At 40.3% G+C, this 20,352-nt stretch overlaps 2 protein-coding genes across 3 annotated transcripts; both read right to left on the bottom strand.

Annotated features, from left to right (window-relative positions):
* Positions 1–503: 503 nt before the first annotated feature.
* Otor (otoraplin) lies at positions 504–3,875 on the bottom strand. Its single transcript, XM_021157008.1, has 4 exons — positions 3,654–3,875; positions 3,201–3,340; positions 2,206–2,313; positions 504–1,063 (listed from the first exon to the last, which is right to left on the bottom strand). The coding sequence occupies exons 1-4, from the start codon at positions 3,766–3,768 to the stop codon at positions 1,040–1,042; spliced, it is 387 nt and encodes a 128-aa protein (XP_021012667.1). The 5' UTR covers positions 3,769–3,875; the 3' UTR covers positions 504–1,039.
* A 6,638-nt stretch (positions 3,876–10,513) lies between these two features.
* Positions 10,514–19,685, bottom strand: Snrpb2 (small nuclear ribonucleoprotein polypeptide B2). 2 transcript variants are annotated; one of them, XM_021153446.2, is made up of 7 exons: positions 19,603–19,685; positions 17,858–17,946; positions 17,130–17,302; positions 14,093–14,233; positions 12,860–12,910; positions 11,311–11,399; positions 10,514–10,867 (listed from the first exon to the last, which is right to left on the bottom strand). In XM_021153446.2, the coding sequence occupies exons 2-7, from the start codon at positions 17,919–17,921 to the stop codon at positions 10,708–10,710; spliced, it is 678 nt and encodes a 225-aa protein (XP_021009105.1). In that variant the 5' UTR covers positions 17,922–17,946; positions 19,603–19,685; the 3' UTR covers positions 10,514–10,707. The 2 variants fall into 2 exon arrangements, with proteins under 2 accessions (XP_021009105.1, XP_029330537.1); XM_029474677.1 differs by lacking the exon at positions 19,603–19,685 and adding an exon at positions 19,410–19,559.
* Between the last annotated feature and the right edge of the window lie 667 nt (positions 19,686–20,352).

The following is a 20,352-nucleotide window of genomic DNA, read 5'->3' as shown; positions in this document are numbered from 1 at the left end:
AGCTGTAGATGGGAGAGGAGGGCAGATTTGGGGACCTTGACTCTGTCTTCCAAGATTTCTGGCTCTTGATTAAAATGCAGTTAGAGTCCGTTCCTGTTTCTGCTCTCTGGAGTTCGCTGTGATGGGCATCAAGGATTTCAGTTTTCACTTGTAAAACCCTGACTCCCCAGAAGCTTTCCAATGGATTACACTTGTCCAGAGGAATTTGTATGGAAAGAGGAAATGAAAGTAGAAACAGAAATGAAAGTAGAGCAGAGGAAACAGTCTTCAGGCTGGATTTTTGGATGTCCCCTTTGGTGACTTAAAACTTGGAAAAGAACCAGACAGATAACAGAGAAAAGGGAAACAGTTCCAAAGCTTGCCTCCCTCCACACCCCCACCAGCCTCAGCACACACTCGAAGACTTACTTAAATCTGAGGAAACATGAAATGGTCGTTTCGAATGTAAAGTTATCTCACTGAAACAACATATGAAGTATTTTTAAAAGAAAAAAAACCAGAGACATAGTCCAAATGTTTATGAGTACAAAAACTCCTTTTATACCTAACATTCTTATATCCAAGGGTATCAGATATAAAAAGTAACAATACGAAGCTATCGTGATAAATACATTATTAAGACTTCACATGACCAGAGAGACAAGTAACTGAAAACACACCCAAAAGTCAGACTTTCTAACTCAGCAAGCTTACAGACATGGAGTCAGAGCTGGGGAGAATGACCATTTAGAAATAACTACAGATAAAACACCTTGTATGTTCATCACTAAGTAAATAAAGATTCTCCTCTCTGAAAGCTAAGTATTGGGTTATAAATGACCTATATGATTCACACAGCACGTAGTTGCAGTCCGTGTAAAGACCAGGGCAAGAGTAAACAAGACTGAGTTGACAATTTCCATATATTAGCACCTTCAAGATCCAACCTCCTGCCACCAAATAAAGCCAGAAAGGTACAGATACACAGCTTTAGTTATTTCCACTTCTTCTCTTCTTCATCACTGGTGTTTCTGTTTTATGTGCTGTTTTAATTAATTTCTTATTCACAGAAGAAGTCAATATCCTGAAAGGGGGGGAAAAAAGTCGAACTTTCAGGCTGGTTCCAAAAAAGCAGGTGTAGATTTTAAATTTTAAAATAAGATTTAAAAGTAAAATAAAATAAAGTAAAGTAAAATAAGATTTAATTTTGAATTTGGGATAAGTCAAGGTTGAAAACCTAAGGATTTGAAATAATTATCACTTTAAGTCAAATACTGTTTAAGATGAAGGTTTTTCAATATATGTCTAATTTGTAGTTTTTTTCACAGACAGAGCACAGTGCCATGCATCGATGACAGGTGAGCCGAGGCTGTCGGTCTGAGTTATTGTAGTCAGTTATTGTCGGTCTGAAGCATTGTAGTCAGCTTGGGAGAGTCACTTCAAAATGACCATCTTGCAAAGGAGCTCAGAAAGGATCTTTTATTTCTGCCCCGGTTTTCAGGGCCCCGGGGCAGTGGGAAGACCTCCATTTTATTTCATGCAGAAGTCGCACAAATAAGACTCGAAAACAAGTTCTGGATTTTCTAGAATATTTTGATCAACTCAAAAGCAGGTGGCATTTTTTTTTCTTCAATCTACATTTCATAACTAAATCTACCTTTCATAAGACCATCAGGAAGAACAGCTTGGTAATTTTTTTAAATTCCTTTCTCTATGGACAGATGCCTTCCATTAAAATAGAAGGAGTGTTGTGTTGTATACTTGAACCATACTGAGTCTCCATTGCTACACACACACACACAGGTGTGTGCGCGCACATGACATAGGAGGAGAGTTAAGTATATAAGGTGGCAGGTGTGACTTGTGAGTCAGCCTGTTGGGATGATCATTTTATAGTATGTATTTACATCAAAACTTCAAGTTGAATATCTTCAATATACAATTTTACTGGTCAATTATATTCCCAGTAAAGATAAAATACAGTTTTCAAAAGTTGAAACATTTAAAGAAAATAAACTTAGAGTGATTATAATGTGTGAAGAAAGTGTGCCAACCTCACAACGCTGATAGCCAATATGACATTCTACATGTTACCAACTCATAAAAGTCACTGTTGGCCCCTGTTTTGTATAACATATACTGTAAATTGAAGGACATATTCTCAAAAACAAAGTCTACATTACCCCAAAATCTGATTCATCCTCCAGTCACCTCTGAGATGCTTACCGTGGTTGGGATCTCCTTGGTGGCCTCCTGGTATACACGTTGCTCTTTAACCAAGTTGCTGGGGAAATAACCTACAATTCCCATCTCATCCTGGTGGTCACCATAAACCTGTGTGCCCAAAACAGCAGCAGTCAGGGAAAAGCTGATGTCAGGGCTTTTGAGAAACTCCTCTCCTGGTAATGAAAATTACATGAGCCAGCGCTCCCTTTAGCTGTGCATTCCAGGGAATTCAGAGCAAATGTGAAATTCATGGGCAGCATCAGGAATTCTGAGCCTCACTACGCTAACATTACTTCTCTTTCTGTAGTCTCGTACTTTGCCTGAAATCATCTGGAATCTATAGGAAATTAAGGTCAATAAAAATTTAAAGCAAATGGACTCCCATTTTACAGTATGTATACTTTCCACTTTTTAGCAATTCAAAGTGACATATAGTAAGTACATCCTGACTGACTCCTTCATCGGTTTTAGATGTATCTCTTGGATGACACCAACCATGTTTCATCCCTCCCTGGACTCTGCTTTGGTCTGTGGGTACATTTTAAGTCAAGCAAGTGGCTCCTGCAAAATCAAAGAGGATTCTAACTTTTCCTAAAGGAATTTTCCCCTTTAGACTGACCAGTAACACACAACCCTTGGCAAATCCTCTTAGACATTTTTTGAAGGAGACTTAACTTATGTGCAATGCAGAAACCTCAGCATGCATGTGTTTTTCCCCTTGATCAAAACATCAGTTTGAATTACCCTTAATTTTGTTGTGAAATCACCCCTTTTTAAAAATGAATCTGAATCTTTGTGTTTCCACTTACGGTTTCCATATTGTCTTTGCAGCTACTGTTAAACATTAAACGGACTGAGGACAGGAAAGCCAGGAAAAATTAAGAGTAATACAATTAAGAATATATATATATATATATATATATATATATATATATATACACACACATATACATATATGTGTATGTATGTATATATTAAAAACAATCTCATCTTACACTGCCAGCCCAAAACTCTCCAGCTCCATTTTCTGTTACCAGCTTGGAGTAAACATAGATCTGCTGCCCTTTCTTGACATCGATGAACCTACAGTCTGGGGCATTGTAATCTTCCTGTGCTCTTGCCAGAGAAATAGTATCTGGAAGAGAAAAAAAAGGGGGGGAAGTGACCAGATGTCCTATGAGTAAGAAGGCAAAGTATAAGAAAGGTAAGAGAGAGGAAAGGAGAGCACAGCTGGGTTTCAAACAGGGGGTGGGGGTGGGGACAACAAGGAAATCTTAGGCAAGTGAATTCTCTGCAGTTAGATCCCAAACACAGACCTTGAGACACAGCGCTGCAAACAATGAGCACATTTAGGATTCACTGCAAAGTACAATCTGGCTGTTTGCCAGACAGATTTCCCATTATATGATAGAAAGACAATGAGAACCAAACCGTTAACAGCGCCTTACAGATACACTCCTCATCCGCACACAACTTCTTAGAAGAAAGTTTATCCATAAATACACCATGCCCCGCACATAGAACCACAAGGCCCCCAAGCAAAAGAATCAGTATTCTTGCCATCTTCCTTCTTGCTGTTTTGACTAGCACTCTTTGCCTGATTCAGGGGTTCTTTTATTTGAAAGCTGACTCTCTGGGTAAATACCCAGCCAATAGGAAAGGGCCAACCCCCACCCCTCTCTCTCTCTCCTTCCCTGTAATTTCATAATGTGTGCTCCTGGATTCCAGAGGCTTTTTTAGCATTTCATTTTTCAGATAGAGTCAAACTCCCTGTGTCTGTGTTTCACACAAATGTCATGCCATGCTTAAAGCTGTATCTGCCACAGCTTGTGGCATCTACCAGCAGGGCTCTGTTGAGAGACCTGTGAGACTATCAACCACTGTTTATTTTTCTCTTTTGTCCTCCTGTTCTTTCAGTTTATGAGCAAACATGTATTGACTGTAGGAATCTGTTCAAGATGTAAAATTGAGACTGGGGAGATGGTCACTGGATCAGGCACTTGTTATGCAAGTGTTTAGAATAGAACCCGAGAACTCATATAATAACTAGACAGGCATTGTGGCAGAGACAGACACAAGACATCCTGGAGACAAGCTTGCTAACTGGAGAAACTGTAATCAGCAAGCTCTGGGTTCAGCAAGACCCTCAGTAAATAAAATGAAGAGGAACTAAGGAAGACACCCAATTGTCAATGTCAGGCCTTCTCAGGAACACATATGCATACATCCACACACATGTAAACACAGACACACACACACACACAGTGTGGCACACATATACATTTTAAAGAGTCAAAATGTCTTGAGTACAAATTTTATTTTAGTAAGTCTAATAAAATTCTAGATTTGCATAATATATGCAAATATATTTGCATAATATAGTTTGTGTTGTTTGTATATGTAAATAGTATTTACATACTATAAAGAACTCTTACACAAATATTTTGTGATAGGTTTCTTAGAAGTTATGTTTGGCCTGAACCACTGTGGATTATATAATATATTAGTTAATATCACAACCAAATCTTACTAATGTGGAAGCAAGAAATAAGTGGGGAAGGAAAAGAAGGCAAATCTTTCTTTATTCCGGTGTTCGTTAGCTTATGGCATGGAGCCTGAGGCAATCAATTTATAAAGACAAAGTTTGTTTGTGTGGGTTACAGGTCTGGAAGTTCTAGTTCATGATCACTGCTCCCATTAATGTGGCTCTGTGGCATGTCCTGGGAGAAGCCAGTAGCAGAGAACACCACTTACGGCCAGGAACCAGAAGATACAGAAAGAAAAGCCAGCAGGACCTTGCAATCCCCGTTGCATTACCCCCATTGACATACGTGCCTCTCAGTAGTCCTCACCCCTCAAAGGTTCTGCCTCCTCCCAATTGCACCAATCTGGGGGAGCACACATTTTAACATGAAGGTGGTGTTTTAGAGACATCCAAGATCAAAACTGTAGCAACTTCTTCTAAGGATCATGTATTTAATCTACAAATGCTGATTGATCCAAGAGAAGAGGGTGAAACTTGAGATTTGTTACTGTGGTGGTTTCAATGAAAATGTCTTCATGCTACCATGTTTTTAACAATGGCAATAGTGAACTAAGTCTATGAACTGTAAGCCAGTCTCAATTAAATCTTTTCCTTCATAATAGTCATGGTGTGTCTTCACAGCAATAAAACCCCTAGTAAGACAGTTAGTTTTTTCCACTTTCCCACTCTTTTTTTTTTTTTTTTTTTTTTTTTTTGGTTTTTCGAGACAGGGTTTCTCTGTGTAGTCCTGGCTGTGTCTGTTCCATAGGAAGAGGTACTGTAGGGAAATAGGCCAGTGAAAACTCACTCTGCCCCTGGCCTGCCCCTCAACCTGGAACTTGGGAATCCTCACCCCCATGACTTACAGTTAATGGCCAAGCAATACTTAATGACCCCACTGTACTTTGCCACTAGCTCTCTGTGCATGCTGCAAAGCCTCTAGAAACGCCCTCCTCAGCTTCGCCTACTGTTCTCGTCCAGAGACAGCTGCCATTCGTTTTTTCCTCACTAAATCTCTTGTGTGAAGCTTGTTGTGTGCTGTAACTCCGTGGTATTGCTTGGCTCCCTATTGCTAAAATATCCTTGCACTGAAAAACCCTGTCAGGAACATTTTAGAAGTCAACAATACATTGTCATTGTGCCATCTGTTTAGTAAAGATTTGCTGTGTGTATATACTGTGTTTTTGCTTTAGGCATGATGAATCTTGTACAGAATTAAAAACAAAAACAAAACAAAACCAGCCTTGGTCCAAGCACTTTATCATTTACCAGGAGAGACAGACAGTATGTAGCTGCTTTTTATAGGGTGCTTGAGACAGGCATCTTTCTGGTCAGGTGAAGTAGTTTAGTAGAATAAAAATATCTTCTTACTTGGCATAGATATATGTACCATGCATGTAATAGAGTTTTGCCATGTTGTTTATGTATATGTAAGGGTTTTTAGGGAAAATTGTTTTAAGGGAAGTATCCTGTATACAGTTGGCCTGATTTGCAAGGCTCTTTTATGCAGTGTCTTTATAAGAGATGATAAAAAGCCCACAATGGCCAAAGTGTCCTTTCCTGACAACCCTGTCCACAGGTCACCCAGAGGGAATGTGATCCACTGCCACTGCCTCTTGTCAATGTCAAACTAAAATGGATTTGTCAATCATCTCTCCTGTTTCACATTAAGGAGAGTGAAATAGAACCCACCTAGGAAAGTGGAATGGCGGGGTGGGTTTGGTTTGGTTTTTCTGCCTTTAATCTAAGGACCTAAAAGCATCTGTAGAAAAATGCAAACACTGATTAACACTGTTCTTACTGGATAGCTGTCTGCAGACTGTTCCTGTCCCAAACCAGTAGTCAGCATGGGACTTAAAAGACAATTGTTGGGCTGATGAGGTGGCGCAGCGGGTAAGAGCACTGACTGCTCTTCCGAATGGTCCTGAGTTCAAATCCCCACAACTACCGTGATGAGATCTGACGCCCTCTTCTGCTGTGTGTGAAGACAGCTACAGTGTACTTACATATAATAATAAATCTTTGGGCGAGCAGAGTTGACTGGAGCAAGCAGAGGTCCTAAAAATTCAATTCCCAACAACCACATGAAGGCTCACAACCATCTGTACAGTTACAGTGTACTCACATACATAAAATAAATAAGTCTTTAAAAAAAAAGGACAATTGCCATTTTAGAACTACTTCAAGAAACAGGGCTGAGATAAGCTTGAGACTGCCACACTGTGCGCAGGTAGAGGGAAAGGTAAATTACCCCCAATTGCAACTAACAGATAGCTAAGGCTAATGTAATGTTTCAGTTGGTCTTGTGACGGTGAAGAAAGACAATGCCAGACCATTCTAAGCACTAAAACCCTGAGAAGGCATGGGTTATGCCAGTATTTGTGGTGGGCTAATATGAATTTAATTAAATTTATAACAATTCAGACCCAAGCAACTGTGCCTAATGTCATGCTCAAGACACTGTACCTATTGGAGAAGCCATAAGAGTTCTGACCAGTGCCCATGTGCCTCCTTTTTCTGGGTTTTCTGGTGTTCTCAAGTTCTTTCATCTTTAAGTTACATTTGGGCTCTCATTCTTAAAACTGGCTTTTACATCTTTCACATCTAAGAATGGGTTATAAGTATGTGGAGCTGAAGCTGGATAAGTGTGGTGTTAGGTATGTGGGAAGCAAGGAATAGCTGTGACTTAGTAGTTGCCCCTTGGGTTAGATTTCTCCCCAGGTCAGATGTTAAGGCACCATGCATCAATCTTAGACTCCCATCGCCTGGCTCTGCTTTCTTCTGTTTTGCTTTGCTTAATAATCTTGAGTTAAAATACTGTCTTGGCTCCAGTGAATTTTTTCTGAGAAGACAGAGTCAAGGAATACTCTGCCCACTAGCATCCTGATGCACAAGGACCCTGATGGTTAAGTACAAACAGCTTATACCCCTACGGTCTATGAATATCTGTCTTCTGTATAAAGTGTGTATGGCCTTGAGATTATCTATCTATCTATCTATCTATCTATCTATCTATCTATCTATCTGTCTGTCTGTCTGTCTGTCTGTCTGTCTGTCTGTCTATCCATCCATCGATCTACTCTATCATCCATCCATCTATATGTAGATGTGGTGTGTGTGTGTGTGTGTGTGTGTGAGTGTTTCAACCCCTTAGGCCCCAAGTTAAAAAAAAAACAAAAAACAAAAAACAAAAAACTTGATCTTTCTTGATAATATAGCTTGGCCAAAACTCTACTTGGCTGATGGGCCTTCTGACTTGAGAATTGGGGTTTAACACCATGCTCCAGTTGTATCTCCCCACGTTCCGAATTCATGGTCTTAAGGTAAAGTCCTTGCCTCTGTAAAATCTGTAAATTGGATCCTAATCTAGATGATATAATCCCATGGGTGAGTCTGCTTTACTAACCATATACTAATCATTAACTCAAAATACAGCAGGAATAAAACTGCTGACATTATAAAAAGGACGGCAAGGCCACTGGGAAAAGGTCCACGGTGGCCCTTCACTACTAAGCTCCCACTCCCCGAAGGGTTTTTTGTTTCTGTTTGGGAAGGAACATCACTCAAAAGTAGGAACAGGTGCTCTGGAGGGGTTAGACACTAGATTTAGGTGCTTCCTGGAAAGGCCTGGTCTCTGGGACCAGAGATACTGCTGAGTGACTTTGTGATACCCAGATCTACAGGTTCCTGGGTTCCCTGGTTACTTCTAGCTCTCCAGCAAGACTGTAGAAAGTTCTCTGGGTCCATCCATCTTGCCTTTACTGGACCCAGCAGTGAGTCTCCCAGCCATGTGGAGCCATGCATTCTCTTCCCGCCTGGCCCTCCAGGAGAACATAACCAGTTCTTCAGGGCAGAACAACGTTTTCTATCCTAAGCTAGAGGAAGGAGGCAGAATATCACTTTCTAAGCTGAAATGGCATGAACTATATATAAAAAATTTGGCTATGCATTTTTTCCTTTCTTCCCTTTTAATTGCTTATATTACGATAGTTTCCTGCTCAGGATATGTTATTCTACCCATATCTTGCTGGAATGTTATATTTTGTTATTCACAGACTCATGATATTAAAGATGGAAAATATACAAAAGAGGCTTAAAAATACTAGGGTAGTAGGAAACACGGGAGCATACTCTACAAAGTCTTAGAGTTGCCTGTTACTGAGTTGTCTGAACTCAAGTAAGAGTTCTACATACTACTTCTGCAATTTTTACATAAAAATGGAGATTATTAAAATTAGATTATCATCCTTTTGTTCAAAATCTAACATAGACATGTCTGAACATCTATCTGCATGTTCACAGCCATCTTATTCCTAATACCCAAATTCTTTTTTTTTTTTAAGATTTATTTATTATATATAAGTACACTGTAGCTGTCTTCAGACACACCAGAAGAGGACATCAGATCTCATTACAGATGGTTGTGAACCACCATGTGGTTGCTGGGAATTGAACACAGGACCTCTGGAAGTGGAGTCAGTGTTCCTAACCACTGAACCAACTCCCCAGCCCAATTTCTTATCCATTAATGTTACAAACTGGGGCATCCAACACAGAACATGCTTCCAGTAGTATCTGCCTGTTTTACTGTTCCATCTGGTAAGTAATAATCATAATTGGTTTCCATCCCTCATCCCAGACACCTCATACCTAAGCCACCAGTTATCTGTCAGAATAGTTTTGCTGTTTGAATAAATTTTACTTTTATTTGGAAAAAAGTAAGTCTTTGATATAGTAGTTTTAGGAATAATTCTTATCTCCTTTTAATACATTTATAAGTAATAAAGTCTCTACCTAAATCTAAAAATGACCTTTTTTGTAGACACACAAGAAAAATTCTAAGTTCTAAGAGAGTTTTAAGGGAACGCTCAACAGAATACTAAGAAATAGTATTTTTCGTTGTGCTGTATTTGAAAAATAAAGTCAGTTGCTAAAGATAGTTTCATTAGTAGGGAGAAATCAAGTCATAAGTAGAAGGAAAACTAAAGAAAAAGGCTGTAGAATTTAACAAAATCTGTAGCTGTTTAACAAGTACAAAGAACTTACAGTAGGGCACATGTGTGTAATCTTAACACTTGTGTGAGTTTGGGGCTAGCCTAGACTACATTTGCAAAGTCTTGTCTCTAAACAATGGACAGGGGACCATAAAGCTCAGTGGTAAACTGCATGCCTACCATCTAACCGGGTACCCCACAGCATCACAAAGGAGACAGAGATTACAGAATCTTCCCCTTGGAGGAGGTCTGGCATTTTATTCATTTTTTAAATAATCTATTTATTTATTTTGATGAAGGGTCTCATGAACAGCTAACACTTGTCTTGAACTTGCAGTAATCCTCCTGCCTCTGCCCCCACAATGCTGGAATTATACGCAGGCAGTACCAAGCCTGAGACCCTTCCTTGAGAGTCATCCAGTATGGAGACTAGATATTAACCATCTTTAAGAATGAAAAAAGCAAATGTTACATTGCAGGCAGCAATTTTATTTCCTGTTTTTCTAGACAACAGTAAGCAGCTGCTATCACATGGCCACTAATACTGTGCGATCCCTACTCCATCCAGCAGAGCACTGCACTTTGGACAGAAGCAAGTGTCCTGTTTACTCACAGCAGGGCGATCATTTTACTATTAACATGCTGCTCACTGGCTGCTGCAGTCTGCTCCCTTCAACTTCTGTATGTATCATTAGCTGCTCCAAAATAACCTAAACCCCATTACTGAGTTTCTTACATTTTCAGGTTTGTACAAAAATAAGTGTTTGATGATAGGACAATAAACCAGTAAACAGAATACAAATAAAAGTTTATTGTACAAAATTAAGGCTCCGTATTTCATAGTTCAGCAAAACTAAAAAAAAATTAGGTGACTCTTCTCCCAAAACTTCACCTTCACTTGCAACCATTTAAAATGACTTGACCGAATGTGATCAAAACAAACACTATAAATAATACCAAGTCCTTCCAAACTGGCATCGCATGTTACTTCTTGGCATAGGTAATCTTCATGGCATGGGACGGTGTAATCTTAAAGCCCTGCAGAGCATCTCTGGCAGCTCCAGCCTGCCCATCATTCTCAAATTCTACAAACGCAATGTCATGTCTCCCCGGTACCAAGCGAACTTCCTTGAATCCAGGGAACCTAGGAAAAACAAAAGCAATAAATACAGGTAAATGTATACATAACTTTGTTGAAGTAACTTCCTGCTACTGGTCTAGGAAAAATAATCACATCCAACCAAGAATGTGAAGTAGGATAGAGGCACTTGACATAAAAGTTTACCATGAAGGGACTCCAAGAGTCCATGCTAATTCCACAAATTCCACTTCTGTCAAATGTCAGAGGTTTCCTGTTTTATCATTAGATAACTCCAACAGAGGACATCTAGCTCTTTAGATTGTAAGCCTGAGACTGGCTTCAATCCATGATCCATCCCAGACTAAATCAATGACCCTGCAGAGAACGAGTGTTGTGGAGTGACAAATGAACTCAGTGGGTACAAGTGCTATCTGTCCTTTTCTGAGGCTCCTACCAACACACCTGTTTAGTTTACAACAACAACAACAACAACAACAACAACTTACTGGTTGAACAGCATGGATAACATCATCTCATTTGTCTCCTCTGGTAAGTTATTAAGAAATAGGATATAATTTGGAGGATAATCAGGGACCTATTGAAACAAAAGACAAAGTTAACCTGTGAATATAAATTGCACTGCAAGGTATATGGTTGTAAAAACATGAAAGAGAGCTCCATGGCAGCTCACACGGACCTGGGAAACCTTAACACACAGAAAGAAAGCTGAGAACAACAGCACAGAGATACAGCTAGAAAACCAACAACAGGGGAGAGCAGCACTCGTCAGGACACCCCAAATCTGCAAGGTTTTGATTCTGGGAAAACAGCATTTACAGATGAAACACCTGTAGGTCAGTCATGACTGCAGAATTCTGTCATCTGGAATACAGAATTGAAAAACTAGAAAAGGCAGCACGCCTCCTTACCTGGTCACTCTACTTAGCTTACACCCCAGTGTGTGATTCCTGGCATCACTCTTACTATCAGAGAATGAGAAAATTTACAACTAAAGCATTACTACTGAGGACCAACACCTGCTGACATTTACTCTCTCTCTGTGTGTATGTGTGTGTGAGTTAGTGTGCACAAATGCACACAGTAAATGGTATGTGTTGTATCTGCTTAACTAAAACAAGCAGAATGCTAGGTATTAAGTCATGTCCTGGGTACCCCATCCTGAGACTACAGGGAGTAAGTATATCAAGGATTTCTATATAGGAAAACACTCTGGCTACTTGCTAGTATCAAGGACGGATAAGGTCAAGTACAGAAAGCAGTTAATAACAACTTAAGAAAGAGAATCAAGTGCTGGCATTTGCGAACTGACTGCAAGTTCTGAAAGAGTTCAAAGAACAGAAAGAAAGCTTGGAAGAAAATGTAAATGGTCAGGTATAGTAATAATATCTGTAATCTCAGCACTCAGGAAGTTGAGACAGGAGGATTGAGAGTTTTCAGTGTATTGTCAAGACTGTCTCAGTGGGGCTGAAGGACGCTGGGCAACTCAGTAATACAACACTTGTCTGGCCTAGGTCAGCCAGGCCCAAAGCAACAAAGGGAGAAAAAAAATCAAAAGCACATAACTCTAATATTTATAACTTTCTCAGTGATACAGAGGTGTGGGTCATGTCAGACTCTATAATTTAGACTATATTCAAAGCAGGGAATGTAATAACTGAGGCTGAACTGGGGAAAAGGAAGCAAGGCTAACTGCAAGCACTGTTGCCCACCGTGAATATGAGAAAGACAGGGCAGTGCATCAGCCGGATGGAAACAGGCTCAGCAGTACTCTGACCGACTGTCTGCAACCCTGACACACCTCCGCTCAGCCCTCACACTTTCTGCCTTGTCACCAACTCATGGGAAACAAGCAGGCAGGCCGGGTTTTGTTTTCTTGTCTTAAGGAAACTTACATGTTTTGAAGAGTGAGTTTCTTAAAATGACAAGCAATTATGTCCTGCAAATGGAATTACTTGTTTTTGGAGACATGCATATGATTTTATATTGCGATAATGTTTATGACCTTAAAGTGAGCACTGTGGAGGAAAACATTACCTGAGGATTTGGTGCTGCAGTTCCTTGGGTATTAGCTGCATTTGGTGTTCCCTACAAAAAAGGTATTGAGATTAAGAAATGGTTAAATTTCCATCCTGCTAGAAAAGCAATAAACATAACAGAAAACATAAAAGTAACTGTAAAAGATCTCTTATTCCATTTAAGATTCTAAGTCTTAACTCCTCAGTCGTCAGTTATTCCTGAACTGTCCATCCCTCAACTCTACAGACCACATCATAAAACTGTTGCATTTCTTTTTGAGACGCAGTCGTACTATGTAGTTCAGATGTTCTGGAATTCACTATGTAGACCAGGCTACCTGCTCCTACCTCCTGAGAACTGTGCATCACCACATGCTGCTTTAAAGTTTAAACTTTCGGAGATGCAGTGACCAAGTGTGCTGTGAGGCTGAACCAGGAGGGTTACATGTGAGGATAGACTCCATCTAGGCTGTAAGAACTGAGACCTTATCTCAAAAAAAAAAAAAAAAAAAAAAAAAAAAAAAAAAAAAATTGTGGACAAAAGGAAGTCTTGCTTTTTTAAAAACAAACTCCACATAAGCATTACAAAGAGTCAAATTGATTTAAATAATTTTTAATCCAGAAGTAACTACTTATTTTTTAATTTATTTTTTTATTAGGTATTTTCCTCGTTTACATTTTCAATGCTATCCCAAAAGTCCCCCATACCCACCCCCCCATCCCCTATCCACCCACTCCCCCTTTTTGGCCCTGGGGTTCCCCTGTACTGGGGCATATAAAGTTTGCAAGTCCAATGGGCCTCTCTTTGCAGTGATGGCTGACTAGGCCATCTTTTGATAATTTCACTTTTATTAGAGATTTCAAATGTTGCCTCTTTAATTGTTCAAAGAAGCTCTGAGTAGAACACTCATGATGAAGAGATTATGGACGATTTACAGGCAGATTTTAAGAAAAAAGTCAATAGGTATGTCTTATAGAAAAATGTCATAAAACAGTATGCAAATCAGAATAAAACTGTTTACTACAAATCTCTGATATTCTAAATTGTTAAGTATAAATACTAGACTTTTAAACATTTAATTACCACAGCCTCTTAAAACTTCCTTTTTAAACACATATATGTGCAATAAATACAATCCTCAAAGAGCATGCCTCACACACACACACACACACACACACACACACACACACACACACACACACAGACATGGGGACACAAACACACATCTCTGCATGTGCACTGCTATCTCACCTGACCAGGCTTCTTGTTTGCAGCCGCTGCAGCCTGTTCCATGGTTTTAGCTTTCTTCTTTTCCTTTTTCTTTTCCTTGTCAGCGAAAGTACCACGCATTTTAGATATTATATCAGAATCTGTTTTTGCATACTGAATTCTCTGTTTCAATTACAGAAAAACAATTTAGTTCATTGTTGAAGGCTGTTTAAACTAGTTGTTAACCCTTTAAATCCCAGTACATAAATACTCTGCAAACCAATTTTAAACATACCTCTAAGGAAATTGTTGCAATAAATTAGTAAAAATAAATTGTGGCCTACGACTCACAATAAGGCAAGAGTCCACCCAACCGTCTTTATTAAAGGACAATCAAGGGTGGCCTGGGTGGCTCCGATCTACAACCTAAGCACTCAAAAGGCCAAGTCAAGAATATCACACATCAGAAGCTACAGAGTCCAGTCTGAAATACTTAGGCAATCACATATAAAGCCCCAAGTTCAATTCCTGCCACTATCACAAAAACAAACAACTGACAGCAACCAGACAGATTTCATGTCCAGCTTTCATGTGGTAAGAACAAGGCCAAGAAGCTATATTACTACTTTTTTGCCTTATTAACTACAGAAACTTATCAATGAGTCACAAAAGGTCCAATGTGTCAATCAGCTATGGAAAGTATCATGGTATTTGTTACTTCCAGTGACTAAAATCCTGAGGTCTGTAAATGACTTTCCTTTGAACTTATCATTTTCAAATTATTCATTATTCATAATTTCATTAATTCAGTAACTTAAATGGTAAAGTGGCTTGAAAGGAAATAGGAAATAGAGATACTGGCTGCTATGACTGGGCTTGGTCTTCCTATACCAGACAGAGTCAGCAAGATGAGGCCAGTGAGCACTAAAACACACTGACCTATGCTAATGCTTTATTAAGTATATTGCACAACCCAACAGCCCAGTGAGTATCTAAGCGTGCAGATTCTGAAACAGCAGGTGTAGGTAAAGCTTCAGACGCTATGCTTTTAGTGAGCACAAAGGGAATGATGACCAGCTTTGAGGAATGGGCCTTAGACAGACTAATAAATTTGCCACATGACTAAATTCACCACTGGTGAAATGGCCGAATATTTCTGCCAATAAACTGTGATTACCTAGGGTATAGCTGTCTGCAAACTGTAATTTCAATTCAACCAAGCACATCCCTGGAGCTCAAAGAGTCAACATTTCTCTGATGACATCAAATCACAATAATCCTATAAAGTATTTCTATTCCAATACTACTGATCTTGGTCTGAAGAGAAGGCAAAACATTTTCTTGTAGTGTGAACAGAAGGCAAGGATCTCTCAAAACCAAAAGGGATTCTTTCTTTCCCCTCTTTCAGCTAGGAAAGAATACACCAGGGGAAGAAGAGGAAAGCAGGCTAGACCTAGTCTTCTACTGCAGCAGATGCCACATAGCTCTGTCAACCTTCCCCTCATTCTAATAGACAAGACCACTCAGAAGAATTCAGTTCTCTTAGTCTTCAATCTTGTCCGTGACCTGAACAGACCTCGGGTAACGGACTTGTCTGACTTTATAACAGTCACCTAAGAAAGTATCTGAGTTCAACAACAGCTCTTACCAGGATGTAATGCAGCCTGTCCAGGGACAATTGGCACTATCTAGAGACACTGCTAGCTGAGGGGCTTTTAGTATCTAGTGGGCAGAGGCCCAGGAATTACACTAAACACCCTGGTGAATAGCAAAGGTTCCCAAATTGCCATTACTAAGAAATTCTGGTCCAAATTCCCAGGTAAAATAATTCATCCCTTAAAAATAGCAAAGAACAAGAGTTACATTTATCCCAAAACGCTCATGACAGAAGCCTCAGGACAATAGTTCTACTATACTGAGGTAATTTTGTTTTGAGTTAGAAACTGAAGCAATTTCTGCTCCCTTCTGATCTAATGTAAAAGCACCTAAATACAAGTAAGGCGGCTCATAAGAATCTTGTTCATCCTGTCCAGATGCTGGAGATCTGGCAGCTCCTGCTAACCTTCCTCAAGGCAGACAGAGAACAGACCTCTACAATACTTTCAGTGTAAAATTAGACCAATGCACATTTCCCATTGATTTCAAAAAGTGAGTTGGCAGAATGAGGCTAGTGCCAAACACAACAAACATTTCCTCCCTTCTTGTATCCAGCTAAGCAGGCATATACCAACTTGCCATTTCAATTCAGTCAAATTGTCTAAAATCCTATGCTCCAAGCACATGAGATCTAGACCATGTAAACACTTCACCTTCCTGACACCTGGGAACAGCGTGGTACAGCACAAGGGTCCAGACTGCTAGAGGGTTGGCTGGAGCACACCCACACCCACACCCACTCTCTTGCGTATGCACTGCTTTCCCTGATTTTCTTGCTCAGAGAAGAGCATCTGGCTAGTGAGGCCTGTGATCTACCTGACCGTATTAGAAAGTATGTTCCCTCCCAGCATATAAAAAGCATGATGATGTTTTAAGATTAGTGTCCAAGTGCTGATGCTGCCACTGGCTACAGGAATAAACCCTAAATGAACAAGATTAGCCTCAGGCCCAATCTTTCTCCATGGCATGCAGAGGCTAGACCAGAAGGCAAAATCCAGATCATGACCTGTTTTTGTGCAGCCTACGACTTAATAATTATTTGAACACAAATTTAAAAGGTTAAAAACACATAAATGAAACAATTAGTATCAGAAACTTTATGTGTGTGAAAGCTTGAAGTGTCTACCTAGTCCTCTGGAGTTTCTGCTGATCCCCAGCTTAAGCCAAAGATTCAACTTGCTCATATTGTAGTGGTGGTGGGCATGACAGAGGGACGAAATCTACCAATGGCAGAACCAGAATGAGGATTCAGATCTTCTAAACCATGGGCCTTGGCTTTCCCGAGACCTTGCTACATAATATCCCCCAAATTTCTCTAAACAAACAAAACCAAAAAGCAATAGCTCAGAATTAACTGTACACTTAAGAAAGTCCACTGTAGCATCCAATAATGAGTAAAGCAAAAATAACAGCGCTAGCTCACCATTGGTTTGCCATAAAACGGAAATCCTTGTAACTGTCTCAAAGCATTTGTGGATGAACCCAGTTCCTTAAATATAACAAAAGCCTGTCCCCTCATCTTCATGGTCTTTAAAGCCACAATATCTACCACGTGTCCAAACTGAGAAAAAAGGGCATACAGGGATCTCTTCAATTCTGTTCAAATAAGAAAGAAAACATTTGTGAAGGAAACAATGATTAATTTCTTCATAAAATAACAATAACCATCTCTACCATTCATTTATTTATAGTGATCTAACAAAAAACCACACTAGTCCCATTGGCTAACCAATTTAAACAATTATTTGAAACCACTTGTAAGCTAACTTTAATACACACACACACACACACACACACACACACACACACTGTAGCTGTCTTCAAACACACCAGAAGAGGGCATCAGATCCCATTACAGATGGTTGTGAGCCACCATGTGGCTGCTTGGATTTGAACTCAGGACCTCTGGAAGAGCAGTCAGTGCTCTTAACCACTGAGCCACCTCTCCAGCCCCCCCCCCCCCATGAGTTAAAACAATTCAAAGCACTTCAATCCCTGCATATTCTTATATTAAAAAACCTTAAAGGTGTGTAAAAATGGGATAAACCATTGTTGAGCACCAAGATGACTAGAGAAGACATTGAGACCATTCTTAAGATACAACAAATAATCACAGTTTGGTTGTGGAAAAGTATTTTTAAAAGAACATACCTTCTTTTTTAATTTTGTCATTCATGTTGTTGATATAAATCGTGTGATTTGGTCTGATATCCATGCTTGGGTAGAGCCCTTCCAATAGCCTAAAAGAAATAATAAATAATCTGTTATTAGCAAGGAGGGTTAAATCATGCAGGTGTACAGCATGACACAACTCTTAGTCACCCCGCCCTACCTCCCACAGCCATCTCTTTGAGTCAAATGGAAAACAGCTCTTAAGATCAAACCTTGGAAGGACAATAGCAAGGTTCTACAAATTGGTAGAATCTGTCAATACATAGGCAGATTTAAAAACATATTATTCAAGGTTATATACTTCTTTTTTCCCCCGGTTAAATGATACTGTCCTTTCATCTACATAATGACATAACTTTTGAAAGTATATTTATTAATTCTTTGAGAATGTCATGTGTTTTGATCATATTCACCAGAAAATGGTTTTTCAGTAAAATGATTTGAACATTTTGTGAAAGATCAGTAAACATGCACCTAGTTTTAAAAAGTCATTGTAATAAAACAATACAAATTAAGGCACAGTTCATAGATGCACTTATGAATGTATTGATTTAAACGATTAGTGTGTGTGTGTGTGTGTGTGTGTGTGTGTTTGTTTACCTGTGCCGTCGTGTATGGTGAGGTCAGAGAACGACCTCTCAGGGGCTTTCACTTCTGTCTCTTTCCCACTATGTGAGTCTCAAGAGTGGTCAAGGTTGGCAAAAAGCAAGATGGCCTGCTACAGCCCTCAAATCTATTTATGTATCCAGGGTGTGTATAGATAGATAGATAGATAGATAGATAGATAGATAGATAGATAGATAGATAGAAACCAATGCCGGACAGGTGGGTAGACAGACAGATGACTGATTGATTGATAGGAGGTGATTCAGAGGACACTTTAGAAAGACAGTTCAGAGCTCAGATTCTTGTATCAATAAGATACGGATTTAAGTTCTGTTTATGACTTTACAACCTACTTCAATGGGGGGGGGGGGCAAGTTCCTTAATGTCTCAAGTCCCCAGCTACAAATTATGGCTATTAACAGCACCTATAAAATGGAGCCTATAAAATTATGAGACAGATATGTGTCAGTCTGCACCAGTTAGCATCTACAGTTACTATTTATTATCGATAGCTATTACTCGTTAAAGGACGCACGTGTCTTAACGTCACACAACAAGCTGCTCTGAACAACAGACTGTTACTTATAGGAAGGGCCTGTACTATGTAGGCAACGGATAATAGGTAACGTTTCTCAAAGGCTTGCCTCTCTACATGGGAACCTGGAGAAGGGCTGGGGTCTCAAGAGAAGGACAAGAGCACAGGCTCTGGCATTAGCTCCCGTGGGCTGATATAATAGCACCAGAAATCCAAAGGCTGCTGGGGAGAAGAGGCCGAGAGTGCACAGTGAACGGCACACCCTGCTCCCCCAAGCAAGTCACGGGCCATTCTCTCCCCCTGGGCTAATTCCTATGTGTCCGCTTGAGCCTCTTTACACACCGGCCAATCCACCCAACACCAGGGTCCTCTGATGTTAAAAAAACCAACCATCCGGCAGAGAACAGGCTGCGACGCCGGGCCTCGTTCCGCCAGCCCTGGGGTCGCCGTCCCTTCCTCCTATACGTCCGCGGACCGAGCAACCGACGACACCTTCGCCCTCGCCGGCTCAATTACCGCGGACGGGGCGGATCCCGCCAAACCCCGACACCAGCCACAGCGAAGAAGAACCGGAGAGACTCACCTGAAGCCGGCGCGGTCCGCTTGAAACCAATGCCGGAAGAACTTCCCCGCGCCGGAAGAGGGCGGCCACACTCCTCAATCGAACTCAGAGAAGTCGAAGAGTCGAGCACCGATTCAATCGAGACCTCCTTGACCCGGCGTTCCGCGGCGGAATCTTTCTGCGCACGCGCATTCCTGTGGTATAGGAAGTTTGTGCAAAGTGGGAGAACTAGAAGGGATCAAATTAGGACCCGGGAACCAACCTGTGGAGGCAGAGGAGGGAAGGGTAGGGGGTCGTTTCCCTTACTGCGACTTTGAAACTTCCCAACTATAGGATATGATACAATTTTACAGAAGCCTGTCTCCAGCCGCAAGTTAGTCAAGCCTTACTTTGGTTTCTTGTCAACTTGGCTTAACACCTTTGTCAATCTATAGTTGTCAATCTCCAGGAGTCTGAAAGAACACTCCAGCCAGCACTCTATAGATTACGTCTTAGATGCAATCCTAGTCTTCGACCCCTGAACAAAGAGAATTTGTGAGTCGTTGATGGTACTCTCACCAGGCTTCAGGAGCGAGCAAACTAAAGAGCCTAAACTCACTTAGACACAGTTAACTCCCGTCCACTCTCCCACCCTCTCCTTTTCTCACAAAATGCCTGGATTTTTCTAGGCTAAAAATTGGGGTAAGGACCAAATTGGTTGATTTTACCAGCTTGAGGTTTCTAATTTTTGAAAGTCACATGAAGTTGCAGGATGGAAATAGTGTTTTGAGA

The sequence above is a fragment of the Mus caroli genome, chromosome 2 (assembly GCF_900094665.2).
Source record: "Mus caroli chromosome 2, CAROLI_EIJ_v1.1, whole genome shotgun sequence".
In the NCBI taxonomy this organism is placed as follows: domain Eukaryota; kingdom Metazoa; phylum Chordata; class Mammalia; order Rodentia; family Muridae; genus Mus; species Mus caroli.
This window is presented reverse-complemented; position numbering and strand designations above follow the sequence as displayed.

Excerpts from the sequence above, each read along its gene's own strand:
- Otor (XM_021157008.1), bottom strand. The coding sequence starts at position 3,768 with ATGGCAAGAATACTGATTCTTTTGCTTGGGGGCCTTGTGGTTCTATGT. Across the intron at positions 3,341-3,653 it reads TGCGGATGAGGAGTGTATCT|ATACTATTTCTCTGGCAAGA; the intron begins GTAAGGCGCTGT and ends TTTCTCTTCCAG. Across the intron at positions 1,064-2,205 it reads CCAAGGAGATCCCAACCACG|GATATTGACTTCTTCTGTGA; the intron begins GTAAGCATCTCA and ends CCCCCCTTTCAG.
- Snrpb2 (XM_021153446.2), bottom strand. The coding sequence starts at position 17,921 with ATGGATATCAGACCAAATCACACGATTTATATCAACAACATGAATGAC. Across the intron at positions 17,303-17,857 it reads TGACAAAATTAAAAAAGAAG|AATTGAAGAGATCCCTGTAT; the intron begins GTATGTTCTTTT and ends TTATTTGAACAG. Across the intron at positions 10,868-11,310 it reads TTATCCATGCTGTTCAACCA|GTTCCCTGGATTCAAGGAAG; the intron begins GTAAGTTGTTGT and ends TGTTTTTCCTAG.